At 45.7% G+C, this 21725-nt stretch overlaps 2 protein-coding genes across 7 annotated transcripts in view; one reads left to right on the forward strand and one right to left on the reverse strand.

The window, feature by feature from the left end:
- VAMP1 (vesicle associated membrane protein 1) overlaps window positions 1–21725 on the forward strand; it is a 47721-nt gene that overhangs the window by 23413 nt on the left and 2583 nt on the right. For 3 of the 5 annotated variants that reach the window (XR_015260307.1, XR_015260306.1, XR_015260308.1), the window contains exons 5-7: window positions 9301–9405; window positions 16050–16281; window positions 20687–21003. Coding sequence is in view for 1 of the 5 variants with exons in the window: in XM_086760461.1 (XP_086616587.1) it covers window positions 9301–9323 (23 nt within the window). In the remaining 4 variants the exon portion in view is untranslated. Of the gene's footprint in view, window positions 1–9300; window positions 10632–16049; window positions 16282–20686; window positions 21004–21725 lie in introns of those variants that run through there. The other 2 variants (XR_015260311.1, XM_086760461.1) reach the window with 1 other exon arrangement.
- On the reverse strand, window positions 9180–16038 carry TAPBPL (TAP binding protein like). 2 transcript variants are annotated; one of them, XM_086760217.1, is made up of 7 exons: window positions 15664–16038; window positions 15104–15352; window positions 13549–13833; window positions 12815–13156; window positions 12308–12631; window positions 11538–11627; window positions 9180–11292 (listed from the first exon to the last, which is right to left on the reverse strand). In XM_086760217.1, exons 1-7 carry the CDS (start codon window positions 15728–15730, stop codon window positions 11252–11254), a joined length of 1398 nt encoding a protein of 465 aa, XP_086616343.1. In that variant the 5' UTR covers window positions 15731–16038; the 3' UTR covers window positions 9180–11251. The 2 variants fall into 2 exon arrangements, with proteins under 2 accessions (XP_086616343.1, XP_086616353.1); XM_086760227.1 differs by lacking the exon at window positions 15104–15352.

Genomic DNA, 21725 nt, shown 5'->3' on the forward strand with positions numbered 1-21725 from the left:
ACAGCAGATAGTGACATGGATTTATTAGTGTAGTTTGCCAAAGCGACTCCTGTTGGTAATTTCGGTGATTAGATGCACTCTTGTCTCAAACTTCCCTCACCGCAACAGTCTTCTGAGCATTTTGCCCATCCACAAGTGTCTGGATATTTATTCAATGTATTGACCTATCAAGGTGAGCCAAACCTGATGGAACTGGTTTTGGCACTGATGGTTATTTCCCCCACTGCCATTCAGGCTCAGCAATTCTGGGATAAATTGTCTTCTGAAATCCTGAGTCTTGCGTTACAATGAAAGATCTTCCATCAGGGGCTTCAAATCCTTTTTGGAAGTTTTGATTCGTAGTATTTACTTCACCTCCAACAACATTTTGAATCCAAGGAGCTTTATACTGAAAAGATCCTTTTCCTTCAGATGCTTGTCCTTAGGTCCTTCTCTTTTGAAATGAGAAGCGTCCTGTTGTTCTGGGCAGTGCTTCTGCATGTTATATCTTCACAAGCTGAATGCATGATTGCTTTTTATTGCTACTGAGCAACCTTTGAGTAAACATGAATCATTTTTTATGGCATCAAATTTGAAATGTTTCCTTACCAGCTATGTCTATTATTTACCCAGGTAGGAATGTGATAATGATCTGTAATGCACAAAACATTTTAAAATAGAACAAACTTTTTTTTTCCACACACTGCTACTGTGGTGGGAAAAAAAGACAGGTCTTTCCCCTTCTGATCTGGATTCCAAATGTAACAAATTATACACGCTCTTGAACTAATTGAAAGAACGTCGACCAGTTTTGTGCTTTTGTATATCCATCTATGCAATTGTATTTCCTTCTGCTGCAAGGTAGAAGCCAGTGATTATTTCAGGATTATTTCAGGATTAGCTACAGCTGATTATATTTTTCTGCATTAAAACTAGCAGCCCAAACTGTCAAGGAATAGCAGCACAGATGGTGCTGTAAGTTTGACTGAAGCGTTTGGCCAAAGAAACACCAGCCTAGCAGCTGATAAAGATGGGCAGACATGAGGCCACACTTTGTACTGCTGTACAGTGGGGAGTTATTTACCCAGGATGCCCTTGAGGCAAAGGTGGTGATCTCTAAAGAGGATCGTTATTAAAAAGCCATCAGGGATTTGCAAAACGATCTAATGGGCTGCTGAACGCCTTCTCTCTTGCTGCTGATGTAACCTGCCAGGCAGCAGAAGTGTCTGTCCCAAACAGCCAGTGATACCACAGCAGCAAGAGCATGTCCATGTACACACTCCCACAGCTTTGTGCCTCAAGGAGGCTGCTTTTTGATGTATTTCTTAATATTTACCATGTAGGAGCAGAATGGCTGCAGAGAGCTGTTCTGGTGATGCTAAAAGGAAACCCTGTCTGAAAACTGAAGCAGCATGTGTTATCCCCATCTCTCCAAAGGTGGGAGAGGATAGGGTAGAACTCCTGAAAACAGTGTTGTAGGACTAAGCAAATCCTGCTGGAAACTGTGTGGAGGGAACTTGGTCTGTCTTCCCAGGAGAATGAAATTAACATGAGTGGACCGCAAAAGACTTGTATGGATCTTCTTTCATTGCTGTTTGCACACTGCAATGCAGCATGAAGCCCAGTGGAAAGCCTGGATAGTGGCTACTCAGTGCTTTGCCTCAGCTGGAAAATCTGAATTAGCTCCTGAAAAACGTAGCTGTCTCCCATCTGTTGTCTGTATTGCAGGATGAGGGTTATTACCTCCTGAATCAGTTTGGGTGCCAAAGCAGCCCAGCAGCCCAGACCCCATGGTACGTTAGCCATACTGCTTTGTGTCCAAGTCAGCTGCCACCTTCACTACTAGTGACCTGTCCTCCATGAGAACATCACAGAGTGTTGAAAATGGGCCTTCAGGCTCCACCTCTGCTGCATATTCCCGAAACCCAGGATCACTCAGACAGATCGACCTCCTCAGATACCGATCCTATTGCGGTAGAATCAACTGTGGAAATGGCCAGATGAAAATTCCCACCCACTGGCATAGCAAAGCTAAGACTAACGCTCGTCTGGAAGCTGGGTGTGCAGTCCAGGCTGAAAGAGCAGAGAGAAAAGCTATAGGACTGGATGTCAAACCCAGTGATTTCTCTGGCTGCTTTGTCCCGAGGGGCAATTAATAAGTGGGGAGATCAAGATGGACCCTCCTTGAGTTGTTTCATGTCATCCCCTGCCCATTCTCCCCAGCTGAAATCTTTAATTTCCTCATTCCAGCCCTAACAATATAACTATTATCACAACCACCTGACTCCCCAGGCCTGTGTCCCCACCCCTTTCATGATCTCTCCTGCGTGTTCCTGGAAATTTGAGGCAGATGCAGCCACCTCAGACCAGTTTTCCGACACCTGCTGCTCCCTGGCTGACAGAGATTGCAGGGTTGGGCCTGGTCACCCTCTGGGCCCAACGTAGCACCCAGCACAGCACAATGGGCGTTTGCTTGATAGACACAGATGCTAGAGCTTTACTAGAGCTGATGTTAGGACAACCTAGTTTATGTGTACCTCCATTTTTGACGCTACCTCATGTAATTCTCCAGGTGACCCCCTCAGTCACTCCCACCTCAGTGGTTTCATGTTGCTTCTACCCCTCAGCTCTGCTCTGGTGATGGTGATCCTCTGCTCCTCTGGAATATAAGCTAGAAGTGACGCCCTCAAAAAGAGAACCCACAGTGAATTAAGCCTTTAACAAGAGAAGTTAATCTATAAATCCCATTCCTTTTGTGTGTAAGGCTGAGTTTCATAGCTAAATGGCTTTAGGGAATGCTTCCCACCACACCCTTCTCAAAGGCAGACCAGAAGGCATCACCTCCCTTTCCCATCTCCTTTTTAATTGTTCAGATGCATTCAATTCATTCCTCTGCTTGAGAGGTTTTATGTCTTCCCTCACAATATCTCAGGCTAGCAGTGATGTGAAGCTCTGGAATGGTCCATGAGGCAAAGAACCTAATTTTTTTTTCAAGCTTAATAAATTCAAGTTAAGGATTAGGTGATAGGATACCTTTTGGCCTTGTCTTGGTTTTTATAATGAAGTAATCTGAGGTTTATCCCCTGTAGAGCCTGGAATGTCTGGATTCATATATCAATTTTTTTTTCTTTTTTCTTTTCATCCTTTCTTTTAAGCAGAGGAGGTTGGCCAACAAAACAAGCATCTCAGTCAAGCCACGTGACCACTTCTAGTGATACTGAGAAGAGTGAGATTTCTTCATTATAGTCAGTGTTGCATTCTGTAACTTCTTTTAACTCTATATCAGGACTGCAGCTGTTTCAGATACCTCTCACATATCAGGAAGTTTATACTCCCAGGTAGATTTTGGCATCAGGAAGGGTTTTTCCTCAAGTAAGACACATAGGATTGCTGTGTTATTTTTTAGAGAAGGAATCTTCCCCTGTAGCTTGAAAAATGGTCCACTTCACAGAGTGAAGGCCTTTTGCCTTCCAAATCTCCTGACTGTAAAGAATCTCAAAGTACTTGCAGCATACCTCCTGGTATGAGGCTGCACATATTTATCAGCTGAGGCAACTGATTTTTCAGGCTAAGGACTTAATAAGATGTTGATGGTATTTAATGGGAGGGCAGGTCTGTGACAATGATTTTGGTATATACAAAAGTATAAAAGGAGAGGAAAAAAAGCAATTCATAAAGAAATCAATACTAGGCAAACCCATGACTTCACAAGTATGTGAAAAAGGGGAAAATAAAATGGTAAATAATACTATTGAAAACAGGGGAAGGAGAGGGGGCTGAATGGAAAGAACAGTACTGAATGAACTCAGAAAGAGAAGAAAACTGTGCCCTCCTTCCCCACGAACTGCGCCTGGTTGTGGTGGGAATGCCTGCATTGCCTAGTGACACTGAAATATGTGCTGGCAAGCTATATATCTCCCAGATGACTCATGCCAGACAGCTTGCAGCACAGGAGGCTGAAGTTAGTCCACAAACTCTTAAAACAATGACGTATTGCCTTTCTTGCTTTTGCAGTCATTTTCCCTTCCTTTGCTGCACCTTATCATCGTTGGTCCAGCCTATCTGAACCTCTCCTCGGCTGTCTGTCAGTGTTATCCACTGCTGCCCTGCTTCACTGGCAGTTGTTGCTTTGACCCATTGCATGTCAATGTTATTGTCCAATACAATCCTGTGCCACTCCTCTTCATTGTCATCCTTAGCCCCTTTCTGCTGCCTCTTCTTATAATACTACATCACCACATCAACTGTACCTGTTGGGGCAATGTTGCTGTTCTCTCTTACCTCTCATTCCCCTTCTTGATGTGACATCCCAAGGCTCAGGGTCATATCCTATTTTCCCACCTGATGTCTTCACTACTGCTTATGTCTTGCCCTCTACCTCTTCTTGTTTTCCAGCCACTTCTCTTCTTCCCATTCTGCTTTGGTAGCCTTTGTCGTTTTGACCTGTTGCCCAGCATTGGTGGCCTATACCAACACTTACTACAACTGTTTTCTTCCATCTGTCCAAAAGTGCCACCCCTTTTATATTTTCATTTTCGTTGCCTGAATTCACTCTCTGTCACTGTTTGCCTTACTAACTGGGCATGCTCATGAAAAATGGGATGAACACCTTTCATGTGGGATACAGAAACAATTGTTCAGTGGGGTGAGGGAAGTCACAAAAAGCATCTATCAAAAAAAAGCTGAAGTTGTCTACAATGGGAAAAGTAGAGGATATAAACTTTGGCATGTTGTCTGTAGAAGGACATAAGTCAGGTCAAACAAAGCTTCCAGGAACAACTATCAAAAGTAACCAAAACTAACATTAGACCTTTCTTGAAATATATCAGAAACTTGCCAGATGTTCTGAAGGGCAAACTGGTGACCAAGCTATTAGAGGATTGCACGGGGAAGATAAGGCCATTGCAGGAATCTCTGCATCTGTGTTAAATGACGAGATCATGGTGGCAGAACCCATTCTTCAGCAGGGTGGGGTTCGCCAATGAACATGTCTGAAACTGAAGCGGAAAAGGCTGTTCAACACACTGACAAAGCGAACAGTAACAACTTGCTGGAAGCAATGGCATTTGTCCAAGAGTCTTGAAGGAACTCAAGAATAAAATAGCTGACCTGCTCCAAGCAGTGTGTAGCACATGCTACTGCCACTGTTGTACCTGAGGAGGGGAAAGTGGTAAATGTGTCAGTTTTTAGGGACTTCACATGGGCTCAAGGGGAGAATGGACAGCTTCATGGAAATGAGGTCTGCAGTGGATGAATAAACCACAGAAACCACATCTGGTCAGGAAGTCCCTGACCTGAAAATGTTTGAAGACTGGAGGTGTATTAATGAGAAGTATGATATGTTTGCTCTGTTCATCTTGAGCTCTCTGTGAGAAGGAGAGAGGAGGAGGCTGGAGGAAGAGAAAAAAAAAAGGAGAAATGAAATGCTTGTGGTGAGGAATGAGTGAAGAGGGGGAGAGGATAAAGTGATAACATAAACCAGAAACTTCAGAGGAGTCACAGAGCACAGCACTGCTTCCTGAAGGCATCTGAGAGTGCAGGTGGTGGATAGTGCCCTGTGATCCTCTGCAGAGAGTTGTAACAGCAGAAGGGAATAGAAATAGGCTGTGCAATCACCAGAAACACCCCTACAATCAAACATCCTCCTCCTGGAGCTGCAGGTGGCCAGTTTGGCCAGGGGCAGAGGTTCTGGGACTTGTTTGGACTTAGATGAAGATAGCATGAATAAAAAGATGAGTGGTAAGTAGAGTTATAAGGGGATCTGGAGGAACCAGAAGAAGGCCTGAGCCTGGCACGCCACTCTGTAATGCTTGTGTTCCCAGTGGGCTGTGAAATCCGTACTGTAATCTGCCAGCCTAAGGGAGATATGTGCTATTGTCCATCTCCTGAGGATTTGGATGCACGCTGGGATGAATGCTGCCTGGTAGCATTGGAGCCAGCTGGGACCTGCAGAGTTGTTGGCTCTTGCTGTAGGATATAACAGGTATTGTGGTCCAGGCACTTTGACCCAGATGTTGGTGAAGGGGACAGCAGCAGTGACAGAGGGATGTGTTTGTGTCAGCACCAGAAATTAAATTGCTGGTGGTGGCCTTCTCCTTTTTCCTCTCCTGATTCAGGGCTTGTAGGGGCAGAGTATGAGAGAAAGAGCTCCCAATGCTGCAACCGTTGCATCTACCTGGGGACATGGGTGGAAATGCTTCTCATTCCTCTGCTGTCTCTCCTCACCAGGAACTACTGGCAACTACTGCTGGTCCTGGGGGCTGAAATCAGCCCTCTGCACTCCAGACGTGCTTTTTGAGCTTCTCAGATAACTTTTAATCCCAAGGGGGCATCTGCCATTTTTCAGCATCTGCTCATCGTTCATTGAATGAGATACATGGGAACCCACTATTCTGTGTTCTGGGAGAAATTTAATTTTTATCTGACCTGGAAGGAGAAGCATGTTTTTGGAGCAGGTGGGAGCTGGGCTGATTTAGTCAGTCACACATACGCTGTGGAGGGAAGCATGTGCCCCATGCTTTTGTCTGGGACACAAATTAAGGTGTGGTTGTAACAGAGCTGGAGGCTTTGGGAGAAGAAAAGCCCAAACATTTTCCCCTTTTTTTTTTTTTATTTTCCTCTTTTTTTTTTTTTTTTTTTTTGAGAGAGAGAGAGAGGGAGAGTGTGGAGTATTACGGGAGATTCATTACCCATTGTCATTGCTTCTGTCAGTGAAGTCCAGATGAAGGATAGGCCAGAGAAAGTGATTAATGCAGAAGATTGCTGTTACTAAGAAAAGCAAATGCATAGTGCTAGTGAAGATGTGTCTTTCCTCAGCATTCCGTACTCTTCACAGAGAGAAGCCCAAGGGCAGTGTCCCTGCAGGCAGTGCTAAGGAGGAGAAGCAGCCATTGTATAGCTGTGAGATGACCTTCTCTATGAAAAGAGGTACCTAGCTATTGAGAAGAACTACCTGATGTCCATGGGCTTTCAAGAAGCTGCAGCCACATGGGAGTCATCTTACAGTGTACATGTGTCAACCACTTGCTGCCCGCTGTGCTGATCCAACAGAGGACTGTGATACCAAGCTCTTGCAACAGAACTTGCTGCTTCAAGCTTCTGATCTGGAAAAAATACACAGTAGGAGAGCATGAATGCTGACCCTGATGCTTTGTCCTGGCCCACCCCTACCAAACGGGTTGCACTGATTCCATGCAGTTCATTGGCCAAGGTGGGGGAGATGTGGGAAACTTTGCTATCTTTTCTATGATCAGTGTGGAAATCGGTTTCCTGGTGGACTATGGGAAAGGGATTTTAGCTCTGAAGTGCATTAGGCACTTCACTGTCTCTTTTATTTAATGCACGTTCTCTTTGAGGCACATACCAGCTAAGCTTCAGCTCTGTTCATAAAGTGCATCTAAACCAATGTAGTTACACTGCTGAATCTATTTGCTAGCTTAAACTGAATGAGCAGAGGCATAACCAAACAAAGTGAACCTGTGTGGAAAAGATAATCTTGAGCTTGGCTTTGTTGTTTGCCATGACTGCTCTTTCAATACCTCATCAGAAGTTTTCGCTTGTCCATACTCACAACACAACACAGCCACAGCTTCTAAGTGATCTTGTGTTGACACAAATGCAAATAGCTTAATCTTATGTTTTGCAGGTTGAAAAAATCCGTATCAAATTTCATGTCTTATATCAAATAATTATCCTAAGGAACTTGTTTAAAACACCTATGTTTAATATTTATTTGTAGAAGCACAGTATACCTTATAACAGTTTGGTCTGACTAGCAGCAATCAGATGATAACCAGATTCTTGCTGCTTCTCAATTCACGTGGCTAGGCATTGATGCCATGTGGCACTTGGCCACGGCACATTCGACCTTGGAAGGCAGCGTGGCTCTCTCGCAGAGATGCAGAATGTGTAATATTATTTATATATGTCTTTGTAATACAATCAAGCTTATCTTTGATGAACTTTCAGTCTCTTAGTGGTATTTTCTGTAATAAGTGTTTTATATTTAAAATGTAAGGAACATTGTTGTTAAACACAATGTCACTTTATTTATCAGTAAGTATTTCTTTTTCTACTTTAGCTTATATGTTTTACTTGGTTTTGTGGTTTAAATTCAGCTTGAGACCTTCAGGCACACAATATTTGTGGAGTCCTCATAGCAACTCTAGTAGGGACCATCAAAGAGCAGGTAGTTGAATAAAATCAAGTGCCATGGTATATTTTTCCTTATGAGGAATACAGCCCCTCCTAACACACTTCTTGCATTTCTCTCTCTCTTTTTTTTTTTCTTTATGTTGGCTTATGGGCCAAAAAGGCACAGCAGCCACCAGCTCTCACTTCATGTGTAAGACAGGCCTTGGAATTTTACCCAGCGTCTCTTTCAAAGGATACTATTAACTTAAAAAAAAAAAAATTAAAGGACACCTTGAAAAAAGTAACATGGCCTTTATCTGAAGACCTTGAGAGATAGTCTACCATGTTGATTGACAGATGGCTAGGACAACCATCCTCATCGTTGAGTATATCATGTCTTATTCTACTCTGAACATACCTAAATATAACTTGCAGCTGTTTTTCCTCACTGTGCCTTTCTCTGCAGGATATGGTGCCACCAGCACTCTGTATTTTCTGTGGTGTAATTGAGAGATACTGGTTTAGTAAGACCAGAGTAATGTCTCAAAGTTCCCCCTGTAAGGCATTTTCTTCCCTTTGTAATTGGTCCTGTAATTTTGCTCTGGACCACCTCCAAGCCTTCAACATACTAAAAAAACATGTGGGTGCCTGCACTGCCAACGGGTATTGCAGCTTCCAACTTTGCTGGGCTTCCAACTCAGTGTTGTCAGTCACAGATGACAGTGACTTCTCCAGTGGTCACCAATGAGGTTCCTGCTCTCAGCAGCTTGTCCTTCCTGCCTGGATGCAGAGGAGCCAGCTATCACACACCCACCTATTATCTAGGGGTGTCTTTGAATATAGCAAGCAGTAAAAAAAGCTTCCATGAGCCTTGCTCTACAGTAGCAGCCTCTGGGAGCAAGGAGTCTGGTATTGACACCAAGAGTCCCTTGGAGCTCCCCTTCCCAAATCCCAGGTGGTTTCTCCCTCTGCGCGGGGCTCAGCCCACCTGTTCAGTGGCCATGGAGCCACACAGTGGGCTGGACTCCATAGAGCAGTGTAGGAGGTGCACAGATAGAAGACAACCATTGGAACTAAAAATACTTATTTATTGGTAACGCATCAAAGATGAAGAGGAAACAATACAAGAAAGACTGCTTCTAGCAGCACTTAAATTCTGCCCATGGTCACTCTTGTGTGTTCCCACAGGTCACTCAACTGACAGATATTGATGGATCAACAGCATTGAGACAGCGTAGTGGTCCGTACTTGAGGAGATTCCACTGGTGTTACTGAGCATCTTATCTGGTTTGGGTATGTTCAGCTGGCCAGGTGACTTGTGTTGATCTGAAGGACTCCCTCCACTTTAGTGACTGATCTTACCATTTGCAAATTTTATCAACAACATCTTTTACAATTGTATCTCCTGATGCAAATATTAAGCAGCAGAGGCATACATTGTCAGCAGTGACTCCTGCTTCTTTTAGGACAATGAATTTTTGCCATTTGTCTGTTAGCTAGTAATTAATCCATATAATGCAAATTATGATATACACATGCCATATTATTGGTTCTTCAGAATTTACAAATTTCTCGGTTTGTTAAATCTGCACCAGTATTTGTATCAGCCAAATATATTATTTCATCCAAGAATGAAGTCAGGTTTGTTTCTCACAACTTTTTTTTTGTTTCTTAAAACATACTAAATCATTAATGTTACTTTCATTGTTGAAGACTTTGTTAGCTTACTTGTAATGACTTCACACTCTCTTACCTATTATTATTATTGTGGAGCCATCTAACAGTTGTTGGTGACATCTCACTCTCTGTGAATACTGGCATAACGCACTCTTCCAAGATAGTGGGATTTCTCTAGTATGCTAGGATTTTTAAATACCTGACTCCACTGGGCCAGGTGCCTCCTAAGCCAAACCTTTTATGATTCTGAGATGCAAATTATCCCGGCTCCTGATCTGAAAATACTTATGCTTAATAGATGCTGTTAAAAACCTTCCTTAGTACGCAAATAGATTAGGATGTTGCTTACCATCCTCATGGAGTCCCGAATACACAATTCTGTTTCTTTCTGTATACAAAAAACTATCTTCTCTATATCAAAAAGCCTCCATCAAAAATCTTTTCTATCAAATTTTACTTATATCCGCCTGGTAAGAGCCTCGGCCGTTGCTAGCATTTCTTGGTTTCCAACACATTTTGAAAAAAACTCCTTCCAAGTGCCGTTGGCACTTGCAGCAATCCAGTTTTTCCAGATTATTTTGAACACTCCTTATCACCTTGTATGCTTCATAAATTCTCACTTTTATTGTGTGCCATATACCTCCTTTCCATACATATCTTCCTTCTGCTTTTTTTCCCCTGTTGGTTATATACAAGATTTCTAAGTCTTACCTCCAAATTCCCTGTTAGGCAGGAAAGGCTTTTAATTGTGTTCCTTTTTTCTCTGCTACAGAACCACAGATCTTCTCCACCTTGTAAACTTCTAGCAGTGAAATATCTATTAAAATTTTATTGTAGCTTTCTCCTGGAGAGTCATATTTTTCTGATTGCTTGATTTGCTATCAGTTTAACCCATAACTTCCTCTGTTTGAGGATTTACCATTTGGAAGTAACAATTTTGCCTACATACTTGCCCAACTTCACAGTTAAAACACATACATACATAAATTTCTTACTTAAACATCTGCCTCATTGGCATTAGCCAAATGTAACTATATACATCTACAGATACACACCTACATACATCTGTAAATGCTGCATACCTACTTACAACATGTACACACACACATATATATCTGTATATACACACATGTATATACAGTCATACAAACACTCACCTATATACAATTTAATTTTCCCTGAAACTGGAAAAGAGGCATTTCTAAAAATGTATTCATGTTGCACCTAATGTAGCACCCCAGCAAAGGGTTTAGGCTATCGGTGTTGCCCTCCCAAGATGAAGACATGGTTTTCTGTGAGTCCACCTCTCATCAGTCACTCAGCCCCTCCACCAAGGGCAGCTGTACCCCTCCCATACTGACTGATAACTCTGTTAGTATTTGGACAGGGCTGGCTCTCCTGAGCAGGATGTGTCAAGAGACAGGAGGCAAAGGAGTGCAGGTGGGTGACACAAAGGTTCCTTCTATTCTGAAGCCCTTAGAAGTTGCTCAGACTTTGGTTTAGCTGAAAAGGAGAGAGAAAAAAAAAAGAAGTAAGATTCAGGGAGACCAAAGCGATGCAAAACATCTCCCCGTGCCGTCTTCCACTAAAAATGAGTGCGCAGCTCATCTGCTCTTCACCTCTGCCTCCAGAATTCTGGGACTTCCTCATGTCCATCTCTTTTGAGTAGGGGTGCAGGGGAGAGGAAGACTCCCCCTCGCTCTCCAATTCCCCCATGAGGGAAGTATTTCAGCATTTTAAACTCCTACCTGCTCTTCTCCTGAGCACAATGAAGAGGACAATGATGAAAATGATGGTAGCGATGAAACCCCCCACCAGTCCTTCTGATCTCGTTTGCTCTGCAGAGGAAGAGGAGGATCAGTGATGTCAGGTTGGCTGGAGCAGCTGAACTGCTGGTGAGTTGTCACAGTTAAACGAGCTCCCCCAGCAACTGCTCTTGTCAGATATACAGCTGTGACACGGACCCAGGGCCAGTTATACTGGCTGGACTTATGTGTCATAACTTGTTAAACTGCAGAATTGCTTGCTTCTCCCTCCTACGTCAGGAGGAGACATGGGAGCAATCTCCCATCAGCAGGGAGAGTGGGAATCCCAACAGCTCCAAGAAGAAGGATTTTTTGCTCTAGTTCTCAAGCAGCATCAGTCTCCAGCTGAACATCAAGTCCAGCTGGGCGTTGAGCACCTTGGGGCATGGCTGTTTTCTTGTGCCTGTCCAGTGGTATCCAGCCCACTTGCTACAAACTTGCTCTGTTGCTCCACTTTCAGTCATGAAATCTCTTTCCCTCTGAAGGAAACGAGATACTTGCTCCCCAAAAGCTTCAGGAAGTGAAATACAAGCTGAGGAAGTGAAAGGGAAAGGGAAGAGTAGGATAGAGCTCATGCGTGTGAGAGGACACCAGAAGGAAAGCATGGAGAAACAGGCAGATGTGGTGTGACTCAGAGGTTTTGATCCATATGTTGGGTAGATGAGGTGGGAGGAGGTCTGGCCATGATGAAGAACTCTGCCCCTTACACTTACCTGGTGCCTTAAGATGGGCGCTCACAGAGATGGGCTGGGCCAGGGCCACATGTGAAACATGGCAACTGTAGGTGGCTGGTGCCTGCGCTGTGGCTGAGCTGATGCTGAGGTAGGAGGTGATGCTGTAGGTGTTGTCTTGGCTTTGCCGGTGGCTGGAGAAACGTGCGTTTGAGAGAGGGATTTCTGTGCCATTCTCAGGAGTTTTCTGTGTCCAGCTCACTGAGACGTCCAGCGGGTAATAGCCATCAATTTTGCAGGTCAGAGTAGTTGTCACATCTCTCTCAAATGACACCACTGCTGGAATCACATGAACTCTTGGAGGTGCTGGAGGAAATAAACAGGAAATTGACATTGTTAGCCAAGTACAAAAGTCCCCATCCACAAAGGAGAGAAGACAAGCTGCCTGTGATAATGAGTGTTGGGAGCAATGGGTTAAGGGTGCAGGGCAAAGTTTCAGTGCCTGGAGACATGGGACTTCTGTTGTCCCCAGACGTTTGCCTTCCTCACCAGCCACATGCAGATGGATGATGTGCTGGGTCTGGTGCAGTGTGGTGGACACCAAACAGATGTATGTCCCTTCATCTTCCACGCTCACTCCTTGCAGGCTAAGCGATGCGTCTCCACTCCTCAGCAGCTCTGCCACATCCACATGGACTTTTGGCTGCGCTGCTGGGCCTGTGCTCCCCACCTGGTACTGGAAAAGGTGATGGCCACTGCCTTGGTGCTGCCTCCTCCACTCCAGGGAGGACAACGAGGAGCTGGGAGCCAAGGCAAAGCGGCAGTCGAGGGTGACTGAGCTCCCAAGATGTGTGCGCAGGGAATTGTTGCGTGATGATGATTGCCACTCAACTAGAAACAGAAAAACAGGCAAGCAAAGAGTTAAACAGATGTGGTTAAAGAAGGCACCCTCAGGTGAAAAGGGCTGGCAGTGAACTCCCCACCCGGAGGAGGAGGGACCCTATTTGATGACCCAGGGGCCATGTGGACTGAAGAGCTAGAGCAAGCCAGCAGAGCAGGGAGACAGGTGGACACCGAGCACATGTCATGGTCTTGAATGTGCTTGTCATACTCAGGGGCTTGGGCATGGGAAACCCTGAGAGGAAGCAGGGTGGAGCGCAATCTGTATGACCCCTTTTACCCTAAGCACCAAATGCTGGCAGCCCTCAGGTCCTGATGCGAGGTGGGGCGTGAGACTCTTGGGGAAACAGGCTCCCTTCATGTCCCTCAGGCCACCCGGTCACCTGTGGTCAGCAATGTCCCCTCCTTGCTCATAGGAATCCTCAGCTTTGGGTGCAGTGTTGCATTGTGCTGCTTCTCCTCCTCCCAGCTGCCACAGTGGGGGCCTTTGAGCATGAGGGCGATACTGATCCCGCCAGAGAGCCGCAGGTTGGCCAGGAACCAGGATGTAGGGCAGGGTCCTTCGCCAGCCCGCTGGGAGCCATATGGGGAGATCCTACAGTTCACCTCTTCCCCATCACAGTCTGCGTGCAGCACAGACTCTGCGTGTGGGATGGATACCAACTGGGCTGTGGGGATAGAAGAAGAAATTTAGCCATCTCAATCCAAAAGGGGAAAGCGCAAGCTGATGATATACGTTATTTTGGAGGAGCATCATGTGCTCTTGGGGTCAGTCAGAGCCCAGAAATGCCAGGCTAGGCTTAACAGATGAAGGCCTGGAAAGAATCTGAGAGGTTTGTCACGACTGCCTTACATCCCTCAGTCTGTTAGATGTATTTTTTCCTGCCAGATTGCCCAGAGTTCACTCTGGGCAAAAGAAGCTGTTAGGAAAGGAGAATAAACAGAACAGATTCCCTTTAGCTAGCTCAAGAAAGCAAGCTGTGTATGTGACATGCCCAGTACAGACCTGCAATATTTATTCTTTTTGGGCTTGAATCCAGAAACAAAGGGGACACTGAAGCATCCCAAGTAAGGAAAGAAAGGCTGGCAGGAAGGCAGGAGTGGCTGGATGTAGAGACACAGCATATCTGTGCCTTTGATCATAGCATGGGCTTAAGCATAGGTGTAAGCATCCTAGTGACCTACACGCTTTTCACGGGCATCACTGGAAATTAACTCTATGTCTCCAATACCTGACAGTAGCCTGGCTGTAGTGTGCTTGAACTCACCCATGCCCAGTCCATCCACACCATTTGAAGGAGAGCTTGGACTCATGCTAATGGATCCTGCTGGACCTTCAGCTTCCTCTCTGAAAATGTCTCAGAGCCTCCAACAAGCTTGTACTGAAGGACATGCTCCCAGACAAGCACTGTAGGTCACAGCGAAGGACAGGCTCAGACCTTTGCTTGACTGTGCTTGCAAAGTTACGCACAAAGCAAGGGCTAAGAGGGGCTGGACTGCAGGATGGCACCCACGAGTGAAATAAGGAGAGCCAAGTCACACACAACTCACCTTCTGAGCAGGACAGCTCTGCTTTGTGCCCACTAACCACGATGCTTCCCACTACCAAAAAGCACCCGCATGACTAAAGATCTGAATGCTCTTTACGAGTGCAATAATACTGCGTAGTGGAATAATTCCTGAGTTGTTTTTGACAAAGTATTTCCCAAGAGACAGGCAAGCAATAGGAAGGAGATGCCTCAACAGAGCTTCCCAACATCTTTCGCAAAATTCCCTTCTTAACGTCCAAATTGCTGAACCCAGGGAATCATGTGTGAAACTTTAGTGGCTGTTCAAAAATTGTCTAAACTCATCAAAAGAAAAATCCTCTAGAAGCCCAATGGAGGTAAGTGTCCAAAACCCCAGCGGCAGCTCTCCCACCCCAGCTCTCCCACTCACCCGAGGCTTCAAAGACAAGGGGAGAAGAGTTGTCAGGATTTTCCTGCAGGACTTTGTACTCGGTGACATCATCCAAGTTCCCATCATCTTTGATGCTGACACCCCTCAGCACGAGGGTAGCGGGATGCTGGGAGGACGAGACGCCAAAGTCATGGAGCCAGCCCCTGTCAGCTGCCCCCACGTAGGAGCAGGCCAGGGCAAGATCCACCCTGCGAAAGGGAGGCGCTGGTGCGGGAGCTTTCGCCGGCCCTTTGGGGAGGGAAGAGAAGCGGTTGAATGCACAAACTCCACTGTGAGACAAGAAGAGTGCATGAGTTTCGGGGAGACAGGGGATAAATAACGGGGAGGCTGGGGGCTGGCTGACACTTTGGGGTTGTCCTCCAAGGAGGACCCCTCTAGCCCTGTGCCACCCTCTGCGAACAGCGTTACCCTTTGGGAAGACCCTACTTTTCCCGACCTTCGCTGAAGGGATGGGGGGGTGAGGGGTGAGAGCAGGAGGAGCCGCCCCCCGCCCCCTGTCCGTCCCCACTCCCCCCTCTCCCCCCCCGCCAGTCACTCACCCGCCGGCAGGGCCAGGAGGATCCCGCACAGCGCCAGGATCCCGCACAGCGCCGGGGCCCCGGCCATTCCGGTCCCACAGCGCAGGGGCCTCCTCCGAGCTCTGAAATCCTCACGGACACCGAGCCCGGGCCCGGCCGCCGGCAGCAGCGCGACCGTTTGTTTCACTTTCGCTCTGGCAAAGCAGAAGGGATTCCCCCCGCCCCGGACCCCGTTAACTCTTACTTTACCGAACGCTGGGATCGACCCCAAACCTGCGGTTGGGCTGACTCTTTGAGCCAATATTAAATCGGCCTTTCCCACCGCACTTCTGCGTGCGGACCCATCTCCCGCGGGCCCGCTGAGCAGCCCCTGAAAGCAGCCACATCTCTGCCCACTTGGTTTTTAGAAGACTTTAGCTTTGCGGAAGACTTGGAGGTTGAAGTTGGTTTGTTTGTTTATTCTTTGCCCCCCACCATTGGAAAACCTTCATCTTTGTAGAAGGCGGTTTGCTCTGCGGCGGTGCAGGTCAGCGCCCCGAGCCCGGCAGCATGTGGTGCCACCGCCAGCTGCCCAGTCAGCCTTGGCATCGTGGGAAGGAACATCACAGGAAGAAAAGCAAGCCATGAGAGAGGAAATGGGTGAGCTCTGGTGGTATTTTAACTTCTGCTTTGCTCCTTGTCGTTCAGACACACGGGGAGAAAATGGCTGCTTCTCTGCTGGTCTGTTAACAGCTCTCTTCACAGTTGTGCTAGCCCCGCAGTGACACAAGTTACCGTTGTATACCCTGCTAATCATGTGCACACACCTGCAAGAAACCACGACGACCCCCAACCCCAGCTCTGCCAGTACAACTTCCAGACACCCAGCCCAAGAAGACTCTTGTGCTGGCCAGATACAGGTTCGTGATACAGACTTACCCCTTGCAGCCCAATCCCACCCTCACTCACCATTTCGGTCCTACTCTGAAAAGCCTCACAAGGAATAGTAACTCCTCTTGCTGAAGTTATGCTTAGGAGCCCTGAGCTGTTAGAGGTGGCCAGCCACTCTGGCTAGCTCTGCCACAGCCTCACCAGGGTAATATATTGCACATCTACCAGCACACCCTGTGAGTCCCTGCGTCCTCCTTCAATCTGAGATGCACCCATCTCTGCTCCCCTGGCCCTGCATATTATTATCTGGCATTTCTGTGCTCTCAGAGGGCACCCACATACACCCATCAGCCAACAAAGCACAGCACAAGCATCTGTGCAACTCCTTCACCCCAGGCAAATGCAACGGAGTGTTCTGCTTAGGCAGGGCTCTTTTCCCTGATTTGTTTTTTGTACCGGCTCCAGTGGTACCCAAACTGCATTTCAGCAGGTTTGTCCGTTAGCTGTTTATGCACAGGAGCTGGGGGAGGTCTGCGGCCTGTGCCGTGGCTGTGAGACAAGCTGTGGGTTACTACCTGCAAAGAGGCTCCTGCACAGCGGTTGTGATAGACTTTGTTCTGCAGAGCAGTAAGCCACTCTTGACTGTTCTCTGTAACCAAACCCCTCCAGGTGTCTGCTAAAGCTGGGACTCTCTTCCGTTCTCCAGAACTGCAATCCATTGCAGGCTGGATCAGCCTGACTAAAAGGAGCAGCTCTGGTAAAAAGTTGTGCAACTGACCAGGCTAGCTAGTAAATTTAACTTTACCGTGCAGGTATCATGTTCAAGAGAGCCCTTCAGTGATGCTGCAACTGCTGGGAGAGGGCTGCGTATCTGTTTTCCTATGGAGGGAGATGAAAGCCAGTTAAATAACTATGTGGTGACAGATAAGGAGGTGTTGACAGGCAGAGGCCTAGACAACAAGGGGAAAGAATATACTAATTGTGATGAGAGAAGCAGCAGCAGACACTACCAGTAGCCAAACGGCTACCTAGCTGAGTGAAGCAGGTGAGGCCAGGGAGGCAGATGCCTGTGTACTACAGGGAATCTTGGGTGATGCTGTAGAATCAGAAAAGTGATGGTGGGAGACCTCCGCAGGTCGCTGATCCAGCCTCTGGTTCAGTCAGGTCACCATGATTTTGACTGAGTCTGGAAACCCTCCAAGGGTGGAGGTACTACCACCTTTCTGGGTATCTGTTCCAGTGCTGCATTACCCTTCTGGCAAAAAAGTCGTTCCTGAAGTTCAGCCTGAACCTGCCAAGCTTCAGCTTGTTGCCATTGCCTCTTGTTATATCGCCTGCTACTATTGAGAAGACTTTGGCTCCATTATCTTTGTAACTACCTTCCAGATATTGGTAGGAAAGAAATATGAGCAACTAATACGATGTGTAAACTATCATGCAAGTAACAGAAATACAGTAGAATACCAGTCATCCCTGGTATTAAAATATTCTGCTGTTCAGGACTGATAGAAAGAAAGATAAAAATAGTGCATTAGTATCACATGAGTGATGTTATAGGTTGTTTAGATGAAACTCGGGAAGTTCAAAGAGGCTTTTCCCTGGTGCAGCTCCGAGTCCACTGTGAACCGCTCGAGTTCATGACTGGACCTGTAGGGAGAGAGCTAATACTGAAAGAGATAAATCCCAGTAAGAACTATGCTGCCATGGGGAAACTAACTTCAGAGTTACGGACCAGAGAATAATCTCTCATGTTCATAACTGGCCTTAAGCCTATATAGTTCTCAATCTGACAGATGACAAATTCCGCCACAAAACCATCACTGAACCTACAAAAGATTTGTTAGTTGTAAATAGCAATTAAGTCATAGAGCAGGTGGTAATCAAAAATAAGTTTGGAGCATGTGATCATAATTTCCTTACATATAATTTAAGTGGGAAACGAAATAAGAATAGGCCTGTTACTGTATGTGCAAGTTTTGTTTCAAAAGAAATTAAAAGCCAAGGAATTACAAGGACTCTTTAACATGGACTGTAGTGGTAAGGAAATTGGATGTGAAAGATGCCCAGAATTTCTGAGAGAGATGCACAGTGTCTGTGGAACTTGCACCCTAAACAAAAAAGCAAAAAATCCCTCTGTAGCTACCTGGATGAACAGCCACAAGGTGACGAGTAAGGAGAGAGATTGGCAAAGAAAACTCTTCTTCACATGTTTGTAGATAAAATGTAATGTCCATCTGGAAAACAGATTTTTAAAAGAAGAAAAAGTTTTTCATATAAGTAAATAACTGAACTAGGAAGGAGAAAGTGGATATGCAAAGAGGATGGGGTAAAAAATAAAACCAATTGTTAAAATTAAATAAATATAAATAATAAATACAAATAATAGTCTCCAACCAGGAAAATTATAGTGAAGAATGGAGCAGAGGAAAGGAGCAGAATGAATATGAAGATACAGGAACTACCACATCTGATTTGAAAGCAAAGCAAACAATGTGATAAAACCAAGAGAACAAGCTGAGACTTGGATTTTGCTGGATTTTTAAAAACTGTAATAATTTTTATTCTTAAGAAAGCAACAAGGAGTTACAGAGTTTTTCAAAATAACAAACACTGTTCAGATAAACTTCACCTTAGCTGTGCTTACTCAGTTTTGGGAGTTGGAGGCCCAGCAAGTAATTTCTCCCTCCAACCTGGACTTATGGTACGTGTCAGTAGGTGACCTACCCTTTCCCCCCTCTTAAGAAAGATCATCTGCCCCGTGGTACTGTATAACACTGACTGGGAATTTCCAGCCCCTTCCTCAAGGAGAAGCATTTAGCCAGAAAGTCTGTTGTTGGCAGCAGATGATGAGCATACAGGAACATCAACATTTGTGACTTTTTGTGGTTTTACCATGGCCTCTCGGCTCATGTTTCAGCAATACACTGGCTGAATAACCCAGAACAGAGGTTGTGCCACAGAGTGAGGTCCACTGTATCAATTACGATTCAAAACAGAGTTTGCATTTCACTGAGTTCACCCCTGAATATCTTCAGGGGTTCATGCCCATCTGAATATCTTACTTTGTCAGTAGAAACCAAATAAAATAAAATAAACTCTCCATTCCCCTTATGCCTCTCCTCTCCTAAACATCACTCCTATTCTTCTAGTGTCCGAACTGTTTCCTCCTAAAAATTTGCAGTTGCATCACCTCTTCCCCATCCCACTTCCCTTCATTGGTGTGCCCTTTTACTGTTCTCCACTTGCCTCTCCCCATAACACCTACAATCCAGCAGGTTTCCTCTATCCAAACCCATCCTTTCCTGTTTCCCGTCTTTCTGCTCTCTTGTCCGGAGTCTTTTTGCCCTGCTCTAACCTCTCTGATTTCCATGATGCCTTCATTTCTGTTCCCGTTCTTCCAACAAGTGGAAACACTGCAAAACACATCAGCCTGGAGTGTGTGGAGTACTGCTCTTGCCCTGCACAAGACACATGGGCAGCACAAACGGAATTAAAGCCATGAAGTTCTGGAGTGTGTGATCTGGACAGAGAGCCACCTCAGTTGCTGGACTTGGGGCCCCTTTTGCAGTTCAGACCCTGCCACAGCAAAAGACCTGTTTCGAAAAACACCAAATGCCCAGTTTCTTCTAATCAAGTCTCTTAAGCTGAAATTTAAGAAGAGTTTTAACTTTCCATTGGTCAAACTACAAGCTTGAACTAGGAGCTTGATGAACCCAAATCGAAGCCTCTTGCCTTTTAACTAAGTCAGCATTGCCTTCACCAAGATGAACAGAGCAGGCAAATTCAGTTCCTTGCAGCTCTCCAAAGCTTCTGCTGACCCTGATAATGAGCAGGACCATCAACATTGACCTAGCTTGGCATACATGCTCTGATTAATTAAACTGCACCTGACACCAACCCACAGCTCTCCACTAGTGTTAAATATGAGATAAAGTAAGAAGTGGCTACCAGCTGGCATTTGTGGTGGGTACTCACTGGTATAAGGGTGGTCTCGCTTCCCTGTACAGCTTTCCCTCTTGCAGGGTCAGGTTAACCAGACTAACCTGAAAATTACTATGGATTTTCAGCTTCTACTGTATATGCTGAGGGTCACTTTACCAAATTTGCAGTTTACAGAAGTATACATGTATATTGATGAGGCGAATTTGTTTCTTCTCTCTCTGTGAATTCACAGCCTGTGTCTCTCCAGCATACCCCATAGCCATACCAGAAGGAAAATGATCCAGTCTCCTGGACGTTGTATGTGCATCCTGGCTGATCCCAAGAGATAGAGCTTGCGACACCCCTGTCTCCAGCCTGCACCCTGAACCACCACATTTGCAAAGGCTGCATCCTCCTGCACAGGGAAGGAGCAGGATCAGTGGTAATAAGGCTGGAACTGAAGTCATGCAGTCTCTGGGAGCTGGGAGATACAAGAACAAAATCCTCTGGCATTGACAGAAGGAGGCCAGAAGAGGAATAGCAGTGCTGCCGGTGACGCTGGTACTAAAGGTAAAATGAACCCAATTCATACCTAACATAAGCCGCAATTTCAGAGCAGCTGCACCAGTTTACAGCAGCTAAGTGGCTGATCAGGTGAGGGACAGTTCATAAGCTGAAGTAACTTTTTCATGGTCTCTTATACCAGCCTTGAACACAGACTTACTCTGAGACTCTATTGTTTAAGGTTGTGGGTTTTTTTCCCTCTCCAAATTATCCATAATTTTAAGTGGCTCCATTTTTATGTACCCAGCATAGATACTGACCCTCAAATTTTGGACATGCATTTACAGCTACTGTGGTGTGCAGCTACAGTTGGGTGCTCAGCATCTTTCAAAATCAGGTGCATGATAGGCAAAGGATGATGCCCTGATGTAGAGGCCCATCTAGGAAATCTGGCTGTATGTTCTCACCTCTCTCAACTTCCCTGTGTAAAGCAGAGTGATAATACTGGGCGACCTATGTTATATGGGATGTTTTGAGGACAGATGAGTTTTGTAAGCAACTTTAAAGGATGGCCCGTTTGGTTTTGCACAGTGGCTTAAGCCACAGGATGAAGGATCAGAGCACCCAGCTTTAACTGCTCCTGGCCCAAGCCTAGGTTCCCTGTGTTCATTTGCTTCAGTTTCCTCTGCATAAAACTGGGATGATACTTGTCATGTTTTCCACAGGATACCTGCACAGACAAGTTTATTCTCCTGTGTAAAGCATTTTGAGACTTCCCAGAAAGTATC

The sequence above is a fragment of the Chlamydotis macqueenii genome, chromosome 1 (genome assembly GCF_036417535.1).
Source record: "Chlamydotis macqueenii isolate bChlMac1 chromosome 1, bChlMac1.mat, whole genome shotgun sequence".
Lineage (NCBI taxonomy): Eukaryota > Metazoa > Chordata > Aves > Otidiformes > Otididae > Chlamydotis > Chlamydotis macqueenii.

Bases quoted from the DNA above. Each gene is read 5' to 3' on its own strand.
- TAPBPL (XM_086760217.1), bottom strand. From the start codon at position 15,730: ATGGCCGGGGCCCCGGCGCTGTGCGGGATCCTGGCGCTGTGCGGGATC. The intron at 12,632-12,814 runs GTGAGGAAGGCA...TATTTCCTCCAG, and splicing joins CATCCATCTGCATGTGGCTG to CACCTCCAAGAGTTCATGTG. The intron at 11,293-11,537 runs GTAGGAGTTTAA...TCTCCTTTTCAG, and splicing joins TGTGCTCAGGAGAAGAGCAG to CTAAACCAAAGTCTGAGCAA.